This window comes from Lathamus discolor, chromosome 1 (assembly GCF_037157495.1).
Source record: "Lathamus discolor isolate bLatDis1 chromosome 1, bLatDis1.hap1, whole genome shotgun sequence".
Classification (NCBI taxonomy): domain Eukaryota; kingdom Metazoa; phylum Chordata; class Aves; order Psittaciformes; family Psittacidae; genus Lathamus; species Lathamus discolor.
The window spans coordinates 60,622,312-60,640,650 of NC_088884.1; the positions used below are offsets into that span (position 1 = coordinate 60,622,312).

Consider the following 18,339-nt stretch of genomic DNA (forward strand, 5'->3'; position numbering starts at 1 on the left):
TCTCTGAGGGGCTTGGAGGGTGTTGTCCCAGTTTGGCTTTCTGGCACCCAGCATTTGGCCTATCTTCATTAATTGTGGCAGAACAAGTTCTACACAAAAAGGGAGGATAGTGCTTCCAATCCTGTGAACATGCATTGTGTTCCCTTCCTTGGCTGGCCAAGTGAGGTAGCTGGAGTTTGTGCATATGTTGGGTTTAATTCAGATTAGAGTACCCTGTAATTTTTAAGGATGTGGATTGCCCTCAGACTAGATTTTTATATTTGAAGTCAGCCCTAAGTGCACGTTCCTTGTTTCCTTTATTGTTTCAACGACTGTAGAAAAAATGCGTGATACCCAAAACCAACATGCGACATATGTTAAAGCAGAATACAACTCACAGCCTGTGGCAGCTTTCCAGGTCCACAAATTATTCTCAGGGAATTCTAAAGGATGGCAATAACACAGCTAATTACAGGTTTTTGGTTTTGGTGTTGTTTTTTTTTTTTTTTGGTTGGTTGGTTGGGCTTTTTTGCTGTGGCTTTTTTTGTTGTTGTTGTTTGGGTTTTTTTTTTAATAAGGCACCTATTATAAACAGCCAAAAAACTTAACTTCATAAGTACTCAAGAATGCTAAGCTCATCCAGTATAGCACCTGGAGACTGAAACTCTTGTTTGTATCATAGACTGGCCAGTACTTTGCTTCTGAACATACAGAGTTTCTGCTGTTAAGCTTGCTGGATATTGATAATGATGGTACTTATGCCAATGGCAGAGAGGAATGCTCATAATATTTCTTTGGTCTGATGTCACCCCACAAGCAGCCTGGTTAGATAGAGCTGTGGTGAAAAAGACTGTAGTAGAGGAAATCAAGCCTTCCCACAAAACTCCATTAAAAATGCTGAAAAACATGCATATTCTCAAGCCAAGAACATTAGTGGCATGCAAGCAATTGTGATATGTCATTGAGGGAACATGGAAGAAAACTGAGTGGTACACCTTTGACTGGTAAGCCTGAAGACTATAGTCATCAATTCCTTCTGTCTGACGTCCTTTCCATTCATTTCTTCATTATTCCACTTTTTCCATGTTATTTTTTTTTCCTGTTATTCTAGGTCCACGGAATTTAACTTGCAAGTCTTTTCGGCATGCTTCCTTCTCTATCCCATATCCACACTAGATCACTTCCAGGACTTCATCAAAACTAGCTTTGCTTTCCTCCCCTTTATGGGACTACCCTTTTTTTCTCCATTACGGGACTGTGACTGAAGACCCTCTCTCCTGATTGCTTATGTTCTGTTTGCCAGCATCATTACTCATATCCTCTACAGGCCTCTGTCCAAATCCTCTGACTCAGTGGCAATGACTAGCTGACCTTTCATTCCTCTCTAGCCTCCTTCATCTCCTTATTTTGCTTCTTCCACAGGACCTATCTCTCATTTGCTTTCTCCATCTGAGCAATGCCTACACACTCACAACTTTCATTTTTCTCTTAGCCAAGGATCTGCAAGTTTCTTAGCAAAGATATGTCTCAAAAAGTCTACCCTGTGTCACAATAAGTCACCTATGTGGTGATAAAAGCGCAGCTGTATGACGTACTTGCTAGCTTTTGTTGTGCAGGTTGTGGCCAGAAATATGTCACTAAAGCTTTTCAGTGCTATCTTTGAGAATATTTCAAAAATACTCTTAGGATTTAAGTGTAGGGGAAATGCACCCATGAAGTAGAAATGGTGGTGATGTAGAGCTGGATGCATTCTTGCAGAGGCCATGAAAACAACTGAAGTTTTAATTGGGATATGGCATGATGCAGTTTGTTATTTTGTGATAGTTTGCTTCTGCTACAGTGGAAATTTTATGAATTCGAAATAGCCACAAAGACACACTTCTGGGTTCATGTTCAGATTTCTATTCTGCAAGCATCCCTAAAATGGAAAGATCGTTCACTTTTGAGAAGCACCATTAGTATTCAGAATGTGTTGGCATAGGGGAGTTTAAATTTTGTCATCATTCCTTCTGCGTTTTCATCGAAAAATGGTATAATTTTACATGATCAAGTGGAGGGAATTCCTTCTGAGGATTCAGGAGACAGAAAAAGAGCACGATTTAGCTAATGCCTGTTAATTGTAAGGAATTTAATTTTTTTAAGTTATTATTACTGATGAAAGAGAATAATATTGTAAGCAGTGGCATAGCTTTTTAAAATTTTTCATCTCAGAAGCCTTTTTCTCTCTTCATAAAAAAAAATAAAATATTATTTTCTCAAAAGATCTGTGCAAGAATGTGTTCACATTGAAGTGACCCTTATGTATTGCACTCATTCTGAGGCAACCCCTAAGCAATTGAAATTACTGAGCATCCTTCCAGTCACAGAGTCCAACAGAGTTAAGAAACTGTTGCTTAACAAAACACAGTTCACTTTTAATACTTACTCCATAAATTGAGCATATAAACTTCCAGTGGCCTTTAAAGCATCTCAGGAGATTCTCACCAATTCATCAAAACCATTGGTTTGTTTTGTTGACAGCCATGCAGAAGTGTTGATCTGAGGGACCGGTAAACTGGGAATTGCCATTCAGCTTTCAGCCTCTTGAGTCCAGCTAAGAAGTTACAGAAGTAGACATTTTCTTTCCAAGTCTCAGACAAACCAGAAGGGAAGGGAATCATAACATTTCCTTCCAAGAATTTGTCTTTTATTCCTTCAGCTTGAGAGATAAAGGGTGATGTTTGGATACTGGGAAACAGATTTCGCCAATTTTTGTTTTGTGGGGAATTTGGTGAATAGCCCCTCAGATAAGCTGAATTAGCTTATTAGCTGCCCTATTAAAGCCTTTCAACAGAGCTTTCTAAACAATTCTTAAATGTGTTGAAATCTAGACAGAGCATGGAAGCTTTTTTTCCATGAAAGAGAACCCAGTCTGTGTTAGCATTTAAACTGAGTTGAATAGTGAGTACTTTGAAACATTGCAGAGGCTCTGAAACAGAAAGGAAAAGAATTGGTTCCCGCCATCTCCATATGTTGTTCATCTTTACTGGCTCACAATTCCTTTAGGATTTCCACAGTAACAAGTGGAGAACTGAAGGAGCTATCCAAAATGAGCAAGCATTATCTCTCACTTTAGAGGTGGAGCGACAGAAGTGGTGAGAAATCAAAGGACAATGCAAGACAATAGTGTGTTCAGGAAAAGTATTTGAACATCTTGAATTCCCCTTCCTAACTTAGATCAGACTTTCTATTGTAAATGCAGCCATATGGTTAAGTTGTTATCTTTTACTCATAGACCACTCTCAGCTAAAGATTGGAATTGCCTCATCTTAATAAATTCATTTTACCGCTTTAAACCTGATTAAAGTTTTCTGCTGTGTCTTTGCTGTCGTTAACCCTAACAGCCCTTTTATCTCACTATAGGACATATGTGTCTGAGATTACCGACTCCTAGACTCATCTCCAACTCACATGCTCCAACCACCTTTAAAATTTGTCCCTCCTTTCTTCCTTCCCTCTGCACTTTTCTCTTACTTAAGTTCATTTTACTACCAAGAGGCAATGACGAGGAAGCATTTTTTCCCCATCATCCTCAGTCTCTGGCTATAGGTATGTAGGGAAAGGCCCAAAGATATAAACAAATCATTGCACAACAGGCTGACCTTCACTTTGTGTAGAAAACCCCAAGCAGTACATTCAGAGCTCCCATATGCACATCACCCATCAGTCAGGACAAAGGCCTAATGTTTCAGAAGGGCTCCCTAATTGCATGTTACATGACTCTTGAAAGTCGCTGCAGTCAAATCTTGCTTTGGTAAAGGTTGCATTCTTTATGAACTGACTTTGTGTAGTAAGTGTATGTACCATTTTGCCTTGGTCTTTTGAGCTTTTAAACTTAACCATGTTTTACAACTCTTTGGCAATCATCTAGTATTGAAATCCTGTTTCCCCTGTTCATATAGAATCAGAATAGCTTCCTGTTATTATACTACTTAAAAAGCCAAACTTTCCCACCACAGACAAGTTTAACCTGGTGGCTTGAAATTTATATTGATTATGTCACTAATCTAGTTGCTTTTGATATGAGTCTCTTAGGTGAATGTGCAGGGTTCTTTAATTGCAGCAGATGTTTCTCTGGGTTTTCTCTCTCCCATTTCACTCTGGATTTTAGTTGTTTTTCCTTGGAAAGGTACATGAAAGGGAAATCCTTGTATAGTCAAATGTTTGTTTTACCATCTAAAGCTTGCAAAGGGTCCTTAGCCTGGGCTGATTTCTTCTTGAAGAGCTGTAATTATTCATGGGGAAAAAAAAAAAAAAGGCGCCTTTGTCACTAATAGGCTTCTTGGTGCTTCTTGTAGCAGTCTTTATTATTCCTTTCTACATAATTTTCTATTGATGAGGTGAAAAAAAGGCTTCCTCTGCTATTGAGAGAGAAAAAGTAATTGTTCTTTTTTCACATTTACCAATGCTTGTTGCGTTCATTATGTGTTTAAAGGACAAGGATGCAGAAAATGATGTTATTGATGGCATCACCATGGCAACAGTTCTTTGGAATAACGCATTCTGGCATTGTTATTCTGCACACACAAAAAAAAGGGGGACTGTCTTTTAAGCACAAACAGATTGTGCCCCTTTTAAATGCACCCATGAACTTTGCTTTTCTGAAGATTTACAGACTGGTTTGGGGCAGAAAGGATTCTGACATCATTTACCTCTCTGTGTACATCACATTATGGTGTTAAAAAAAAAAAAAAGGCACTTTGAAAAAGCCAGTGGTTTAAAGAGACACAGTATGGGAAGGATACACAAACATTTCTTTGATCAGAAGTGCAAAAAAACCTTGAAAGAATTTTGAAATTTATGAGCTCTAGCACCCGACCCACTAAATAATCAAGCAGGAGACAGAAGACAATGGAGGAGCCAAACACTCAGAGCTTATTAAAGTATTTAGTTATGACGATACTCCAGATGACATAGCTTTTACCCCAGCCACTACCCACGCCATAAAACATTTTGATAGGAAATTGAATTGCTCATTCACAAGGCAGTTCACAAACATATATTTTGCCTTTCATACTCAATTTTCTATTGTCCTCAGGTAGTGACAGTTGCTAGAGTAACATTTTAGAAGCGATAGCATTTTCTAGTATGGTATTATTTCATTTTTTTTTCACTCCGCTGCAGTTCTGAGTTGGATTACTCCATTTCTCTGATACTTGTCAGTGAAATATATCTGTTTTTCTTAAAAAAAAAAGGGGGGGGGGGAATGGTATCTATTGAAATTGGGAAGAGTTTGAAATCCATTCTGCACTCTGCACTCTGTCATGCTGTTTCTGGCATGCAAGTTTGCACGTCACAGCTTGACTTCGCCAGGGGACAAAGTATTTCCTGCACACCAATGGTGCATGAAAGTGGGCTGTACAAACCTTGAGGTTTGAACTCAAGAAGGCTTTGCACCTAAAAAGAACTTGTATTGTGTGCAGACATACTACTTAAGTATACCCAGAATCTTATATTTTGAGAGCAACTATATTTGACTCAGTAGCTCCAAATACACTGATAGATTTTGGTTCCAGGTTGTATATGATTTTTCTGAAGGTCACCACAGCTGTTTAGTTGGTGGACAAAAACTTAGAGCATTGGACTTTTCTACTGTCAAAGTGTTAATGGAAATGTGAAGCTCTGGGGCCTGTAGCACAGCTACATATGAATGTTCCTTCACATTCAGCTTTTAGAGCTGAAACAACCACAAAGCCAAGAAAACTCAAAACAGGAGGCTAGAATCTCTACTGCTTTGTCCCATATCCCTGAGAAACATGACCAGCTTTGTGCTACATGGTCCTTCCTGCACAGGGGCAACTCTGCGAATTCCTTAGCATCTTGGTCAGTGTTTTATTTTGTAAGGAACAAAATAAGAGGCTGAGCTTTGAATCTTAGTCATGTTTAGCCTTACAAAAATGGTAAGCCTGATGGAACATAATAATTTGATCTGTGCTTCTTCTTTACCTGTAGAACAGCAGACAGCCTTCATTTCTTGCAAAATGTATTTTTGAGTTTAAATAGCTTATATATGCACCAGTACATTTAGCATTGTATATAATTATGAATATTCAATATATATAAAAATGAGTGCATATCTAATGATACAAATATCTATAACAGTATAAAATATATACAATTATATATAATGTCATATCATATATCATTTTGCGAATTAGTCCTACAGTGTATTTTCTGTTTATGTAAAAAAGAAAATAGGAAAAAGTCTGTTGCATGCACTTTTTCCATACTTAAACACTTAGAAATGTCTTTACATGTTGTGTTCATGGTAATAAAATAATCCTACTAGAATAGCAAAATTGGTATCAGATTTCTTCAGACAACTGAGTTGGGCTGAGTTATGCCTTAGAAAGGTAGTGCCATAACTCAAGGCCGCAGCAGACTGTTACTTCCCTGAAAAAGAATTTGAGAGTTGCAAGAATATTCCCAATGCAGAATAGGCATTGCTGAGGTCGGTGTTCCACTTGGAGCTTGAAAGTAAACCCTTGCACACATCCAGGGCCCTTCATCATTGGTTGGTTCCATGAGGAACGAAGTGTCTCAGTTAAAGCTGAATAGGAATGCAAAAGAAGAATCTGTTTCATCCTGCTGTTTTGCAAAGTTTACTTACTATGCAGCTCAGAAAGTAAACCTAAGTATCCTAAAACCTAAAATCTAAATGTCCCTTCTTGCTTCCAAAGATGCCGATCAAGCACATACTCATTTTATGTTTAATTACGTGATGTTGCAAGAAGTTATGAAATTTTCCTGGGAAGAGTTTGGGATGTGAAGGAGTTCCTGCAAAGCAAAGTGTTGTTGAAATATTTACTGTTACTCTATCTGGTTTTGAATATACTCTATGAGTTTGAAAAAGTGCTCTAGAAATATTTATTTTTAAAATATTTTATTAGAAATATTTCTTTCTGGAAACCAAGGCTGTCTCATGTCAGCTGTGCATATTACAGAAGAAGGAAAGAAAGACAAGATTTTAGTATTCTTTTTTTAATCCCATCATGCCATCTCCTGCCTTATCTTTACACAAATGATACTGTAATGATTTAAACTCTGGTTAGACTCAGTTCAAAACCTTCTCATGAAACACTAATGAAAAGCCACCATATGTTCAATTAAATTATTTATATTTGTGGAAAGTGTCTGCCTTCCGAGATTATTTTAAGTCTTTTTATTGGAGGACTAAAAACTTTGCAACATGTTTATGAGAAGTTTCACCTGGTAGAAGTGAAGTATGTTTAAATACTGAGTTTTCCTCTGATCAGGGAGGAAAGACGTTTTCTTGCTATTGTCTGGTCTAATGCTTTACCATTTTCCCATGTTATACATAGGTACTTTTTATCCCTAGAGAGAACCTTTCAGAAAAGAGCGAGCCAGGTTTTTGTGTCTCTGAGTATGCTATGAGGCCCAGAGGCCTAGTGTTTTCAAAAACAACCTGGGAGTTTCTCATTTTTATGAGAACTTGGGACTTCTTTATAGTTACTGAACTCCTGCCCCTCTGAGGGTATTTGAGCATGCCTTGATGATTCGCTAGGTCTGCTGTAGCACCACATCTCTGGGGGCCGGGTCCTCAGTACTCGAGATTTATTAGCTCCTACCAAGCTACCAAGAAATAGGACAGCAGTGATGAAGACTCAAAAATGGAGAAAGCTCATTGCTCATCTATGCCTCATGCATGCCCTTGTCTGCCCTAAGAGTCACCTCCATCTCTCAGGGAACTTTGTGTGACAGTGACTCCCCAAAACCCAGACTTCTTTTGCTTTGTTTTAGTGTTTGAGGAATTGCAATTCAAAGATAAAACAAAATTGTGGTAGAGTTGGGTATGTTTTGGTTTGCTTTTCTTTCTTGTCCTTCTTTTCTCTTCCCTTGCCATTTATTTCCTTTTGTGTGAAATCAGTGGTAATGTCAGGTGCCAAGTAGATACCGGCAGAGACTGACAGCCTTAAATTTTGCCAGAGCAGCAGCAGCACGGGTTCCCTGGGCTATCTTGCTGAATTCTGTTTAAGAGAAACCGTATCTGTGTCTGAGAAGGTAGCACAGCCTTTTGGAAGGGGTTTCAGTGTGCACCAGCTTCTGTTGTTATCTCTGCAACGTGGGAAACAGACTGAGATTGCCAGATCATGTGGTCCACCAAAAAGCCATCACACAATCCCAAGTCAGTGGCAACCAACCTAGACTGGATTGCAGCCAGTCTTTCTTATTCTCTATTCTTGATCCCCCATGAGTTGCTGCCATTTTCTGGAAATTTCTGAATTTTTTTCTTTTCCCTACCTGCATGGTTTTCTGCTAAATTAAACTTAATCCATTCACTGCTATCATTCACTTTGTCTTTCTATCCTCTTTTCTGAAATTGCAATACCTTTGCAGAATTGGAAATCTTTGCTTTTACTGCTGACAGAATGAAGTTATATTTCTGACACATGCCTATTTCTGAATCTTAAAGACAAAACCCCTTTACAGGGCTGGATGACACGTGGTTTTCTGGCTGCCACTCAGAGGGGGAACATCTTGTCAGAGATCAGACTGCAAGCCTGTCTGCTAAAGATGCTGTCCCTAAGCACATTTTATATCCAAACTGAAAACACATGTAATTGCTAAACAAACTTGAATTTGTTTATTTTGTAATATACCAGCAGCTGTTTCCTTGCATGATGTCCAGGATTTCTCCAGCCAGCCCTACTGATAGTGTAGATTTCTGCTTCCTTGGGTCAGTTTGCCTGCTCTATTTGTTTTCTTTTCTTGTCAGTCTCTGTTGGGGTGAGTTGTAGTCACTAAAAAACCTGCATTTTCCTAAAGGTTTATGCAGAACCAAGCAACTTATTTCAGGAGTTAGGATGGAGAGAAAACCTGGTGTTCATTCAGTTAACCATACCAAAAGCAGTGGACCATGACATAGATTATTACATTTCCAGCATACCCAATGGGAGTCTCTTCCTAGGTGGATGCTTTGTACCTATGACATTGTGATCAGCTGAGGAAGGGTAGCTGCCTCAAATCAGTTAGTTTCATCCTTCATTTTCTTACTGAAGAGAGCACTTTTTGGTGGTGGTTTTTTTTTATCCTCGTATAAGGGCATACTTAGTTTTGAGATGAAAGCTTCTTAGGCTCTCAGTGGGGAGCAGAGCTCACCCACACATTCTTCATGTCGCAGAATTGGGCCCTTAATATTAAGCCAGAAACATCCAGAAGATCTGATGCAACTGTGCAGCGTAAAGGTCCAGGATGCTGGAAAACAATCCTTTGGCTTCAGTGAAGCCAAGATCTGTCCATATGTATTTGTTGACTATAACTGGGTTCTTTAGCCAAATGTTGAATTTTATTACTCTTGTGAAGCACGCAAGATGCTGGAAGTAGGCCAGAGCAGGGACACTTACAGGTATAGATGGGGAGCTGCTTTTCACAAGCCAGCCAAAAAATTAATTAGTATGGGGTTTTTTTGATAGTCCACTATCCTACTGCATTTATATGACCAAAAATTTATGTGCAGAATGTAACATTTGGCTTAAAACAGCCATTTTGTACTTTCGCTAACATCATGTTTCTGTCTCCGTCAGAAACTTAGTTATGTTTGGCTTGGCTTCCATTCCTAACAGAGTAAAACAAAAACTCTGGGAGAGGAGTTGTCTCTGTCAGTCTTCTAAATTGCTTGGTCATTGAGCAGTGTGTTTTATTGTAGCACTGTAGTTTTTCACATGAATTTTTAAAAAGAAAACAAACTGAAAAAAACCCCACCATGTTAATAGTATAGTAAACAACTAAAATGAGAAACCTTGTCTCCTCTGCTATTCTTTCCTCTCTCTGCTGCTGAAGATATATTCCCCTCTTTCTAGCACTGGGCATTGAGAGAATGACTGTAAGTGACAATCAGGTGATCTAAAGACATGCCATATTCTGTTTCTTACTTTATAGCTATTATAATTAAAATATATTTGATATGATTGTATTTTGCTATAGCATATAATACATATTGACACAGTTAACTGTATCAGTTGATCCTGATACAGTTGAACTCTACCATTTCTTAAATTGGTAGTTCTCCAAAAGAGAAAAGTCCTGAAATTCCTGAATATTACCAGTAGCAGTTTCATAGCACCACATGGATCCCCTGCTCAAGCAGAAGTGTTTATCCCTATAACTAAAATCGATGGAGAGAAACTAACCACAACAATTGCTTGTTGTTTGTTTTATATAAAGATTTATGCTTTACTTTACATACAAGGTATGTTCATTAAAAGTGTGTAAAGCAGTTCATAAATAATTAAACACTGTGGCTTATCTAAGTCCAGCAATTCAGTGACATGTGTATAACTTATATTTAATGTCTTTTAACTCTTCTGGATGTTTTTGGAACAGAATCATGCAAATAATGTGCAATATATGAATTTCCTAAATCATATTTGCAACTTTTTAGATTATTTTTTATACAGCTTGCTTTTTTGTTAAGTAAGAATGCAACTGTAATAAGAGATTTCACTGTGTACCTGGTGCTAAAATTAACATCAACAAAAAAGAAAATCCAATTATGTAGTTTTGAGGATTGAGCATAAGTGTGCATATATGTGTCAAGTTCAAGAATTCTTGTATTTTCTTACCACATTCAACCACATATATGTCTGACAATATTCTAAAAGTTATTACTGTATTATATCTTTAGTGCAATGTAAAGAGTCTTTTTCAGATAGTGTTTGCAATCATCATCTTTATTTGGAAGTTATAAAAAATAGCAATATCAATACAGAGTGAAATTATGACAACATAGTGGATAGTGTAAGCATAAATGAAGAAACACAGAGTAAAATAATTGCTAGAAGTCTTAATTAAGATGAGAACAGGCAGTCTTAATGAAAAATAAAGGCTCATCAGTACATCAGTTGTCACAGTCAGCCTGATTTAAGCACTTTCAGAGCCACTGAGCTGAAAACATTTTTTAGAGCATAATACAATGGAGGGGTCATTGTATCAGGCTGAACATTTTGCAGAACAGCACTATTAAGAGATTTGTGATAACTAGATGGCAGACTGGGCTAATGTGGTAGACTTACACCCAAATCTCTCCTAGCCCAGGAACAAAAATGAATGTGAATTGTGGGTCATGTAACAATGTCTGCCATTCTTCCATGAGCAATCTTTTGTAAGTGAAAGTAAGAGAAAATCCAGGAATGCAATAGGAGAGAGTTTCTTGAGTCATATCTAAAACACTGAGAGAGGATTTAAGCTAATTAGATTCGTGTTTTCCTTTCTTAAGTGGCATTTCTCTTTCTGTTTATATTTTCCATTGGATTCTGGTTTGCTCTCTTTTTATTAGGTGAATTTGCTGAGAATGCGTCTTTGTTTGAAAAGTTTCTTTTGCTGCCTGCCAGCCCCGCCAAAGAGAATATGCACCCATTTTTGTGCTGGCCTTAGAGACTACCTTGAGTAGCAGCATATAGTAACATCTAACATAAAAATCCTAGAACCTTTCAACGGTGGACATTTTAGTGTCATGACAATAAAGTAAGGATTTTTTGGTGCACAGACTTCACTTTTATCAACATTTAGTATTTCACTTGATTTAGGAACTATGGTTTTCATTTGACTCATAGTCACATCAGTTCTAGAAGCTGCGACACACATATCACTGCAGAAATCAAGAGAAGCAGCTAGAGGCAAATTCTTGTGTTCAAAACCAGTGTTGTCATTGCAGTCATGATGGGAGAGAGAGTGGGGGCCACAAGTCAGTGCAGTAAAAAATGTAGTTCTGCAAATACTTCCTGGCTAAGGCTTAGATGGAAGATCCATTGCCTGATATTTTGTGTGGGCTGTGCTTCCCCTCTCTTCCCTGGTTCTGCGTTACATTGGTCAGCTCTAGGAAGGAGCAACATGTGAAGCACAGGGCAGTCTGCTTGGTGCTGGGGCCCCTCTGCTGAATTGGGTCTTATGGTGATTAAGAGAAAAACTTCAAACATATTTAAATGAGCAGAAGAATCCCAAACAATTTTTCCATGATCGTGTTTTTTACTTGAATTACTCGATTTTCAGCCATTTCTACATAGCAATCTCTTTGGCTTTGATTGTGCCATTTTGGACCATATCCTACTAAAGAGACTACTGCAAAAATTAATTTTAGGAGTATTTGTCTCTCCTATTTATATATATCCTAAAAGGTTCAGTATCATCTGAAGAGACAGCTTGAAAAAAAGTATATGATTCATAAATCATTTATATATGTAGATTGATACAGGGATGTCTGGCCAACTGTTGCATTTGCTGAAAAATTAAAATTTCAAATTATTAAAACTATTTACAAATTAGCATAAATTTGTTATTAAACATTTTTAAAACAAGCCAAAATATGTATTGGCTGCATTTTTATCTAAATATTTTTTCAGGCTTAAACAAAACTTTGTTCAGGATCTTTTTTGTAATTCTTAGGGATTTGGAAAAATACTAAAATAAAAATGAGAGGTTTTGTTGTGGATGAGCTCCTGCTCTTGTCTGATAAATAATGGTCTTTAATTTCACCAGAAAACTGATGTTTACTGAAATAATGGTTTTCAGGTGTAGGAGATTTTTATGGTGTTCTTCTCCAGCTAAACATGGAACTCAAATATTTTTTTCTACAGCTCCAACTGCTTAATGGATACAATAACTGAGATGATTAATACAATAACTGAAATACAGTGCTCTTACACACAAATACCAGCATAACATTCAGCTTTATCTTTGACTTTTGCTTCAAAATGCAGTAATTGTGATCTTTGATTTCTCCTGATTATTTTTAGCAGTGCACAGATTCTGTCTTCCAAGTGATTTTAACAATGGCAGATATTCAGTATCTTTAAGTAAATGCTGAAAATCACTTGCTTCGTTACACTTCTGGGCCTTTAAATATCTTCTTTCATCTAATTCCTCTCTTCTCATTACCTCAGCAGTGTGACTCAATCAGCCATGTGTTATCTTTCCCAGATCCTGTTCTGAACATGGTGTAGTGTGCAGGAATGCAGTTTGTCAAACACATTGTGTCTGAAATCCTTTGTTGGGAGAAGTGGAGAGAAAGAGATTATAAAATGCCTCAAAACATTCAATAAGGCCGTTCCCAGGTTTCTTATGTCTGTTCAGCCAAACAAAACATAAATACCTCACTTCAATCTATGGTATAGTGTATAGTTTATAGTGTGTAGTATGTATTGTATCTTCCAGTAACATCTGTTGTCCATGTTGCAGTTTACAGAGAATAATGTTATTTTGTGCTTTGGCAAATTTTTAAACTCATCAAGGCCAATACAGAGGAGAATTTAGAAGACAGACATGCATGTGTTTAGACAACCAATATAATGTTGGTTTTCAAAGGCAGTGAGATTTGAGATCCTGATATTTTTGGTAGGAGAAATGAGCAAAAATACCTTGGTAATGTGTGTTTTTCATTGCTTTGCTAATATAAACCTTTCTGAGGTAAGTTGAGCAGTGCAAATAACTCCTGAAGCTTTTAGCTTCTGTCAACCTGAGGGAATCTCTGGCTGACTTTCTGTAGCATTTCCTCCTCAGAAGTTTCTACCCAAAGCTTCTTAGTAGCTGATTTACACACTAACTTGTGTTCAATTAAAAATTATTTTGTATCCAGAGAAACTTTTGTTCAATGTGAGACCAGCCTCATCCTAAAGGCAGTTTGTGTAGATGCCAGGGTGGCAGGTATGTTCCTGTTTCTGTAAGAATAAAAATGGATGGCAGTGATTGTTTTTACCTTTGGAAGCAAAACCTTTGCAGCAGCCCTGAAGAAAACATTTCTTTACAGTTCATTGTCACTGCAGGTTTAAGGTGAACATTCTACACCGGAGCTGTTTTGAGAAATTATCCAGAATAGGTAGCAGTAGCCATGTTCCAAAGTGACAAATGAGTTGCTGAGTCCATACTGATGTTGCATGCACCCCCGTTTTGGAGAATACACGCTGTTTTCACAGTAGTAAGCCAAGTTACACTGTGAATTCTCTGTCAGTGTACTCTTAGAGAATTTGTCTCTCCTTTCCAGGTCAGATATCCAAAGGGAAGTCTGAGGAGGCTTTGTAATGCAAATCTGGCTTGCCTTCGTTCACACAAGGAATGCTAGATGCTGACCCATAAGGACTGAGTTCAAGATTTCTGTGAATATGTGGGGTTTGAATTAACTCAGTAATGAAAGTCTCTAAGAGCATAAGGCGCATTCAGTATCTAAATCACTTACATGGTTTGGAAAGCTAAAATTGGCCCTATGATGATCAAGAGAGACCTGGTTGATACTATGCCTTGGCATAAACAGTAGCAGGAATCCACCTATTGCACTTGAACGTTTGTTGAACAGCTCTTACACTTTCTTTAAAATACTGAAAGAGAAAAGTGGTAGGTTTGTCGGAGATGGGCTACACTAACAGTGTATGACACAGATAATTGAGATATATAACAAATAGCAAAGAAACAGATCCAAGCAAAAATGCTAGGATGTGATCTTTAGTAGATTCTGTGTATTAGAAAATACAAAACACATTAACAGGCAGATGAAAATGCACCAGACAGTAACGATTAAATTTATACAAGGTAAAAATAACAGTGAGGTCAGTTATTCAACTCTGATAATTACCTGTGGGGCAGATAACTTCCTGGGGTATCCTTTAAATCCATGATGTTTTTGTGAAAGATTAGAATATGGATATAGGGTAGGAAAATCACAAGTCCTGGGTTTCTAGAAGCAGCAGAGACACTCTTCCACAGTAGTACTCATTGCATTTGGCCCTGAAGAGGTTTGTCCTTTATTACACTCTTTTGTTGATTGTATACCTCTTTTCAGCTACATTCTTTTGGCTTGTGGAACACAATCCAGAGGCAAAATAAAAATTAAAATTAAAATTACTGGAGAACTGGATGCGTATAATTATTTTATAATTTTATTTCAGTACTGATGTTTTCCATTTCTCTTTCTTTTTTTCTTACAGAGGGTATGAACTGTATGAATAAAGATCATGGGTGTGCACACATCTGCCGGGAGACGCCCAAAGGTGGGGTTGCCTGTGAATGTAGGCCTGGCTTTGAACTTGCCAAAAACCAGAAGGACTGCAAATGTAGGTAGATGAAGATTAAATTTCAAATGCCCCAAAATGTCTTATTTTCTTCATTGTTGTTATTTTCCAGAAACAAGAAATCAACTTTGTTTTGCCCAAAGGTGATTTGTAATTTTAGTAGTGTGGGTTTGCTGTAGAAAGTGCACTTGGGATGGGTAAGAGGGACTGAATAATAGAATGTTGGCTGTGACTCTGTTGGCAATGATAGCAACTTTTCTACCTTCCTATGAATGCAGAAAAGTGAGGGGAGCCAGGCTTTCCTTGTAAAATCAAAACAAATAAAGCATAGAGGATCCTGGCTTGCAGTATTTCGAAGGTCCACAATAAGAGATCCATTGATGAATCTAGTAATGGATCTAATGATAAACCCACTAAAGCTATCAAATTAAGAATGTGAATTCCTCTTTTTTAAAGAATAGAAATGTTTGCTCTAGTCCTGATTCTGCTGCCCACAGACTACTTTTTTTCTATTACTTGGAAAACAGGCAGCGGTGTCTTCAAAGGAAAACCTTCAGTGATGTATACTCAAAGCTCGGATGATGAAGTTGTAGTTACTCATTAGCCCACAAAATTGGAAATTGTTCTATGCAGGTTAAAATAATTGACTCTTTGTAACTTAGCACTGATTACAAAGGAAGAAGCATGTCTTTCTCATGGCTTCAGTGAGTGTTAGATCTGACTCTGGTATCTTGCTTTCCTGCTTGGTAGCTTTGAGACAGACAGAAAAAAAAAAAAAAGAAAAGGAAGTGCATTAAATGACATGAAACATGTTTTGTGCTTTCCATAGGGCCAGTATTTTTGTGATAGTTTTTCTTCCACTTCAGTTTTTTAATTCATTAGATCTGTGTAAACATGCTTAGGTGATATCAGTTCCCAAGTACAAGGTCAAAAGAATCATCTCTGAGTATCATCAAGAAATGCCACAGGATATTGTATGGCCTGATTGCTCCTCAGTTTTAAGAGGCTACACAAAGCCAAAGGCAAAAGCACAGAGAAAAAATGCCTTTATGGTAATTTTCATTCTCAGTGTTTATTAGAAGTGAACATTGTGTGTTGTTAATTGCAATGCAAGATCAGCTGCATCGGTAAAGTGGGAGAGGATGTTTATTTATGCTGTTTATTATTTGTTTCCACAAACTCGAACATTCCTTAGGAATTATATTACCCTTTTTCATAATGAGATGGTGACAGGAGGATTAGAGTTTTTCCTAGAGCAATGTTTCTAAATGCCTCAAGGTTTAATAGAATGAAAAACTTGAATTTATCCTGTGCCCTGTGGTGTTTAAATTATAGTGGAAGTATAATGAACTTTTGCTGGCAGACCTGTAAGTAGGGATGGTGAGTTTTTCAAGGCTGCAGAGTACACCTAAACCCATAGCACATTCACAAATATGTTCCACAGTCTTATTTAAAATAAGTGTGCTTCTAGCCCTTCCAAATGCAAAGAAATACAACGCTGTAGCCGAATAGCCTGGGACGGTAATTGTGAGATTACTGCAAGCTATTTAGAAAGGTCTAGTTCTGAAACAAAATCTTGACTTTAAAAAAAAAGCTTTTTCACAGCTAACTGTTTCAGTGGAATTGGCTTAAATCTTGAGCTGCAGCTTTGTAAGGACTGAGTAGAACTCTGCCAGAGAGCTGAAGAGTCACTTGCCCTTTGTCAGCCTGGACTAGGTCTGTAGCCCTGTATACCAGGGACTGGTAGGGTTTGATATATCGGTATCCCTGTATCCCTTTCAGTTTTTTTGATTTATCATGGTCCTTCCAGGAGACTGTGCCTTTCAGGGTTTGTCAGATCTTGCTTCTCTGTTTTCTCATGTGAACAAGTGGCAAAAAAACAATACCTCACTAGTGAATTTTTATCAGCCAGTTTGCAACTGAATCAGAATACTGGGTGAGGTTTTCAGACATATTGTCCCAAGTTCACTAGTAATAAGACATGCTCCTGAAAGGAAAAAAAGATCTTAATGTAAGTTAGAAAGCATGAAAAATTGGAGGGAGACTCCCTACTTTCTATGCATGCATTAGAAGATTGTCGATGATCTTAAGGTCTTTTCCAACCCTAACTATTCTATGATTCTATGATTACATCCTAATTACATGATCCCACATCACCCGATCGTATTCTTGCATGCTAATAAGGCAGTCACTATTGGTGTCTTGCTTCCTTCACTATATACCATGGTCAGTGCTCGTTAAACAGGCTTTTGTTCATTAGCTTCCTCTCCATAATTCAGTGTCATGCCTTTCCTGCTGCACAGTATTTAAACCCTATTGTGAACATAAAAGTGTAAATTTCCTCCTGGATTTTCCCATGATACTCATTAATATCAAAGTGCTTTGTAGGCATTGGTAATGTATTTTCAGAACATTCTTGTCAAGTTAAAAAGTGTTAGTTTGCCTATCTTACAAATGGAAAATGAATATAAAGATGTTGATGTCAAAGTCATTTAGTAGTGATAAATCATTAATGAGAAACACTCAGAACCCAGCTCAGCATTTATAGCACTTTAGTATGATCAAAGCCAAGCTTTCAGTAGCTCCAGCTGTAGTTGCAAATGCCATGAAGAAAGGACTATAATATTCGTAACCTGTAATAGATGTTATTCAAGTGACTTGCGAAGCCCTAATAGGAATTCTGTAGCAGGGCAAAACTGTATAAGAATTTTTATGGCTGTGTTCAGTATCTGAACAAGAGCATCCAGTCTTGGCAGTCCCTTTCTGATTTGCTACTCATTCTGTAGCAAATGAGACAAGATTCTCCACCTGTTTCCACAGACCTGACATTCCCCAACTCCACTGTGCATTCAGACAGGAGTATTTTCTGCATTTGTCATTAAGGATGGTTATCCTGGTACAATAAGTCTGTGTACTGAAAGTCTGGTATTTTGTAGCTTTTGAGTGCTTAATTTTTCAGCCTTAAAGGTTTCTTAGTGTAATTTTTAAATATGCACCCTCACATGGCCCACCATGCCAGCGTTGAGGCTGGAAAGGACCTCAAGAGGTCATCTAGAAATACACCAAGCAGAATCATATAGATCCATACACAGTTTCTGAGAAGAGCTGCATCCTTTAGATCAAAAGTAGTGGCAAACCACCATCTTCTGTGTACACAAGCCATTAGAAGAATATGCTTTGCCAGTGATTTTCATAGATACTTGGTGGCAGCAGAAAGAAGAGACTTAGGCATAGTGAATTTGGTTCCAGATTATAGTGGAAAAACAGGGGAAATAACCTTCTTTTTTCTATATCTGTATAAGAT

The 18,339-nt window shown here is 37.6% G+C and overlaps 1 protein-coding gene across 4 annotated transcripts in view; it reads left to right on the forward strand.

Annotated features, from left to right (window-relative positions):
- SCUBE1 (signal peptide, CUB domain and EGF like domain containing 1) overlaps positions 1-18,339 on the forward strand; it is a 213,101-nt gene that overhangs the window by 90,154 nt on the left and 104,608 nt on the right. For all 4 annotated transcript variants that reach the window (XM_065673120.1, XM_065673131.1, XM_065673139.1 and 1 more), the window contains exon 5: positions 14,952-15,077. In XM_065673120.1, the coding sequence (XP_065529192.1) occupies positions 14,952-15,077 (126 nt within the window). The remainder of the gene's footprint in view (positions 1-14,951; positions 15,078-18,339) is intronic.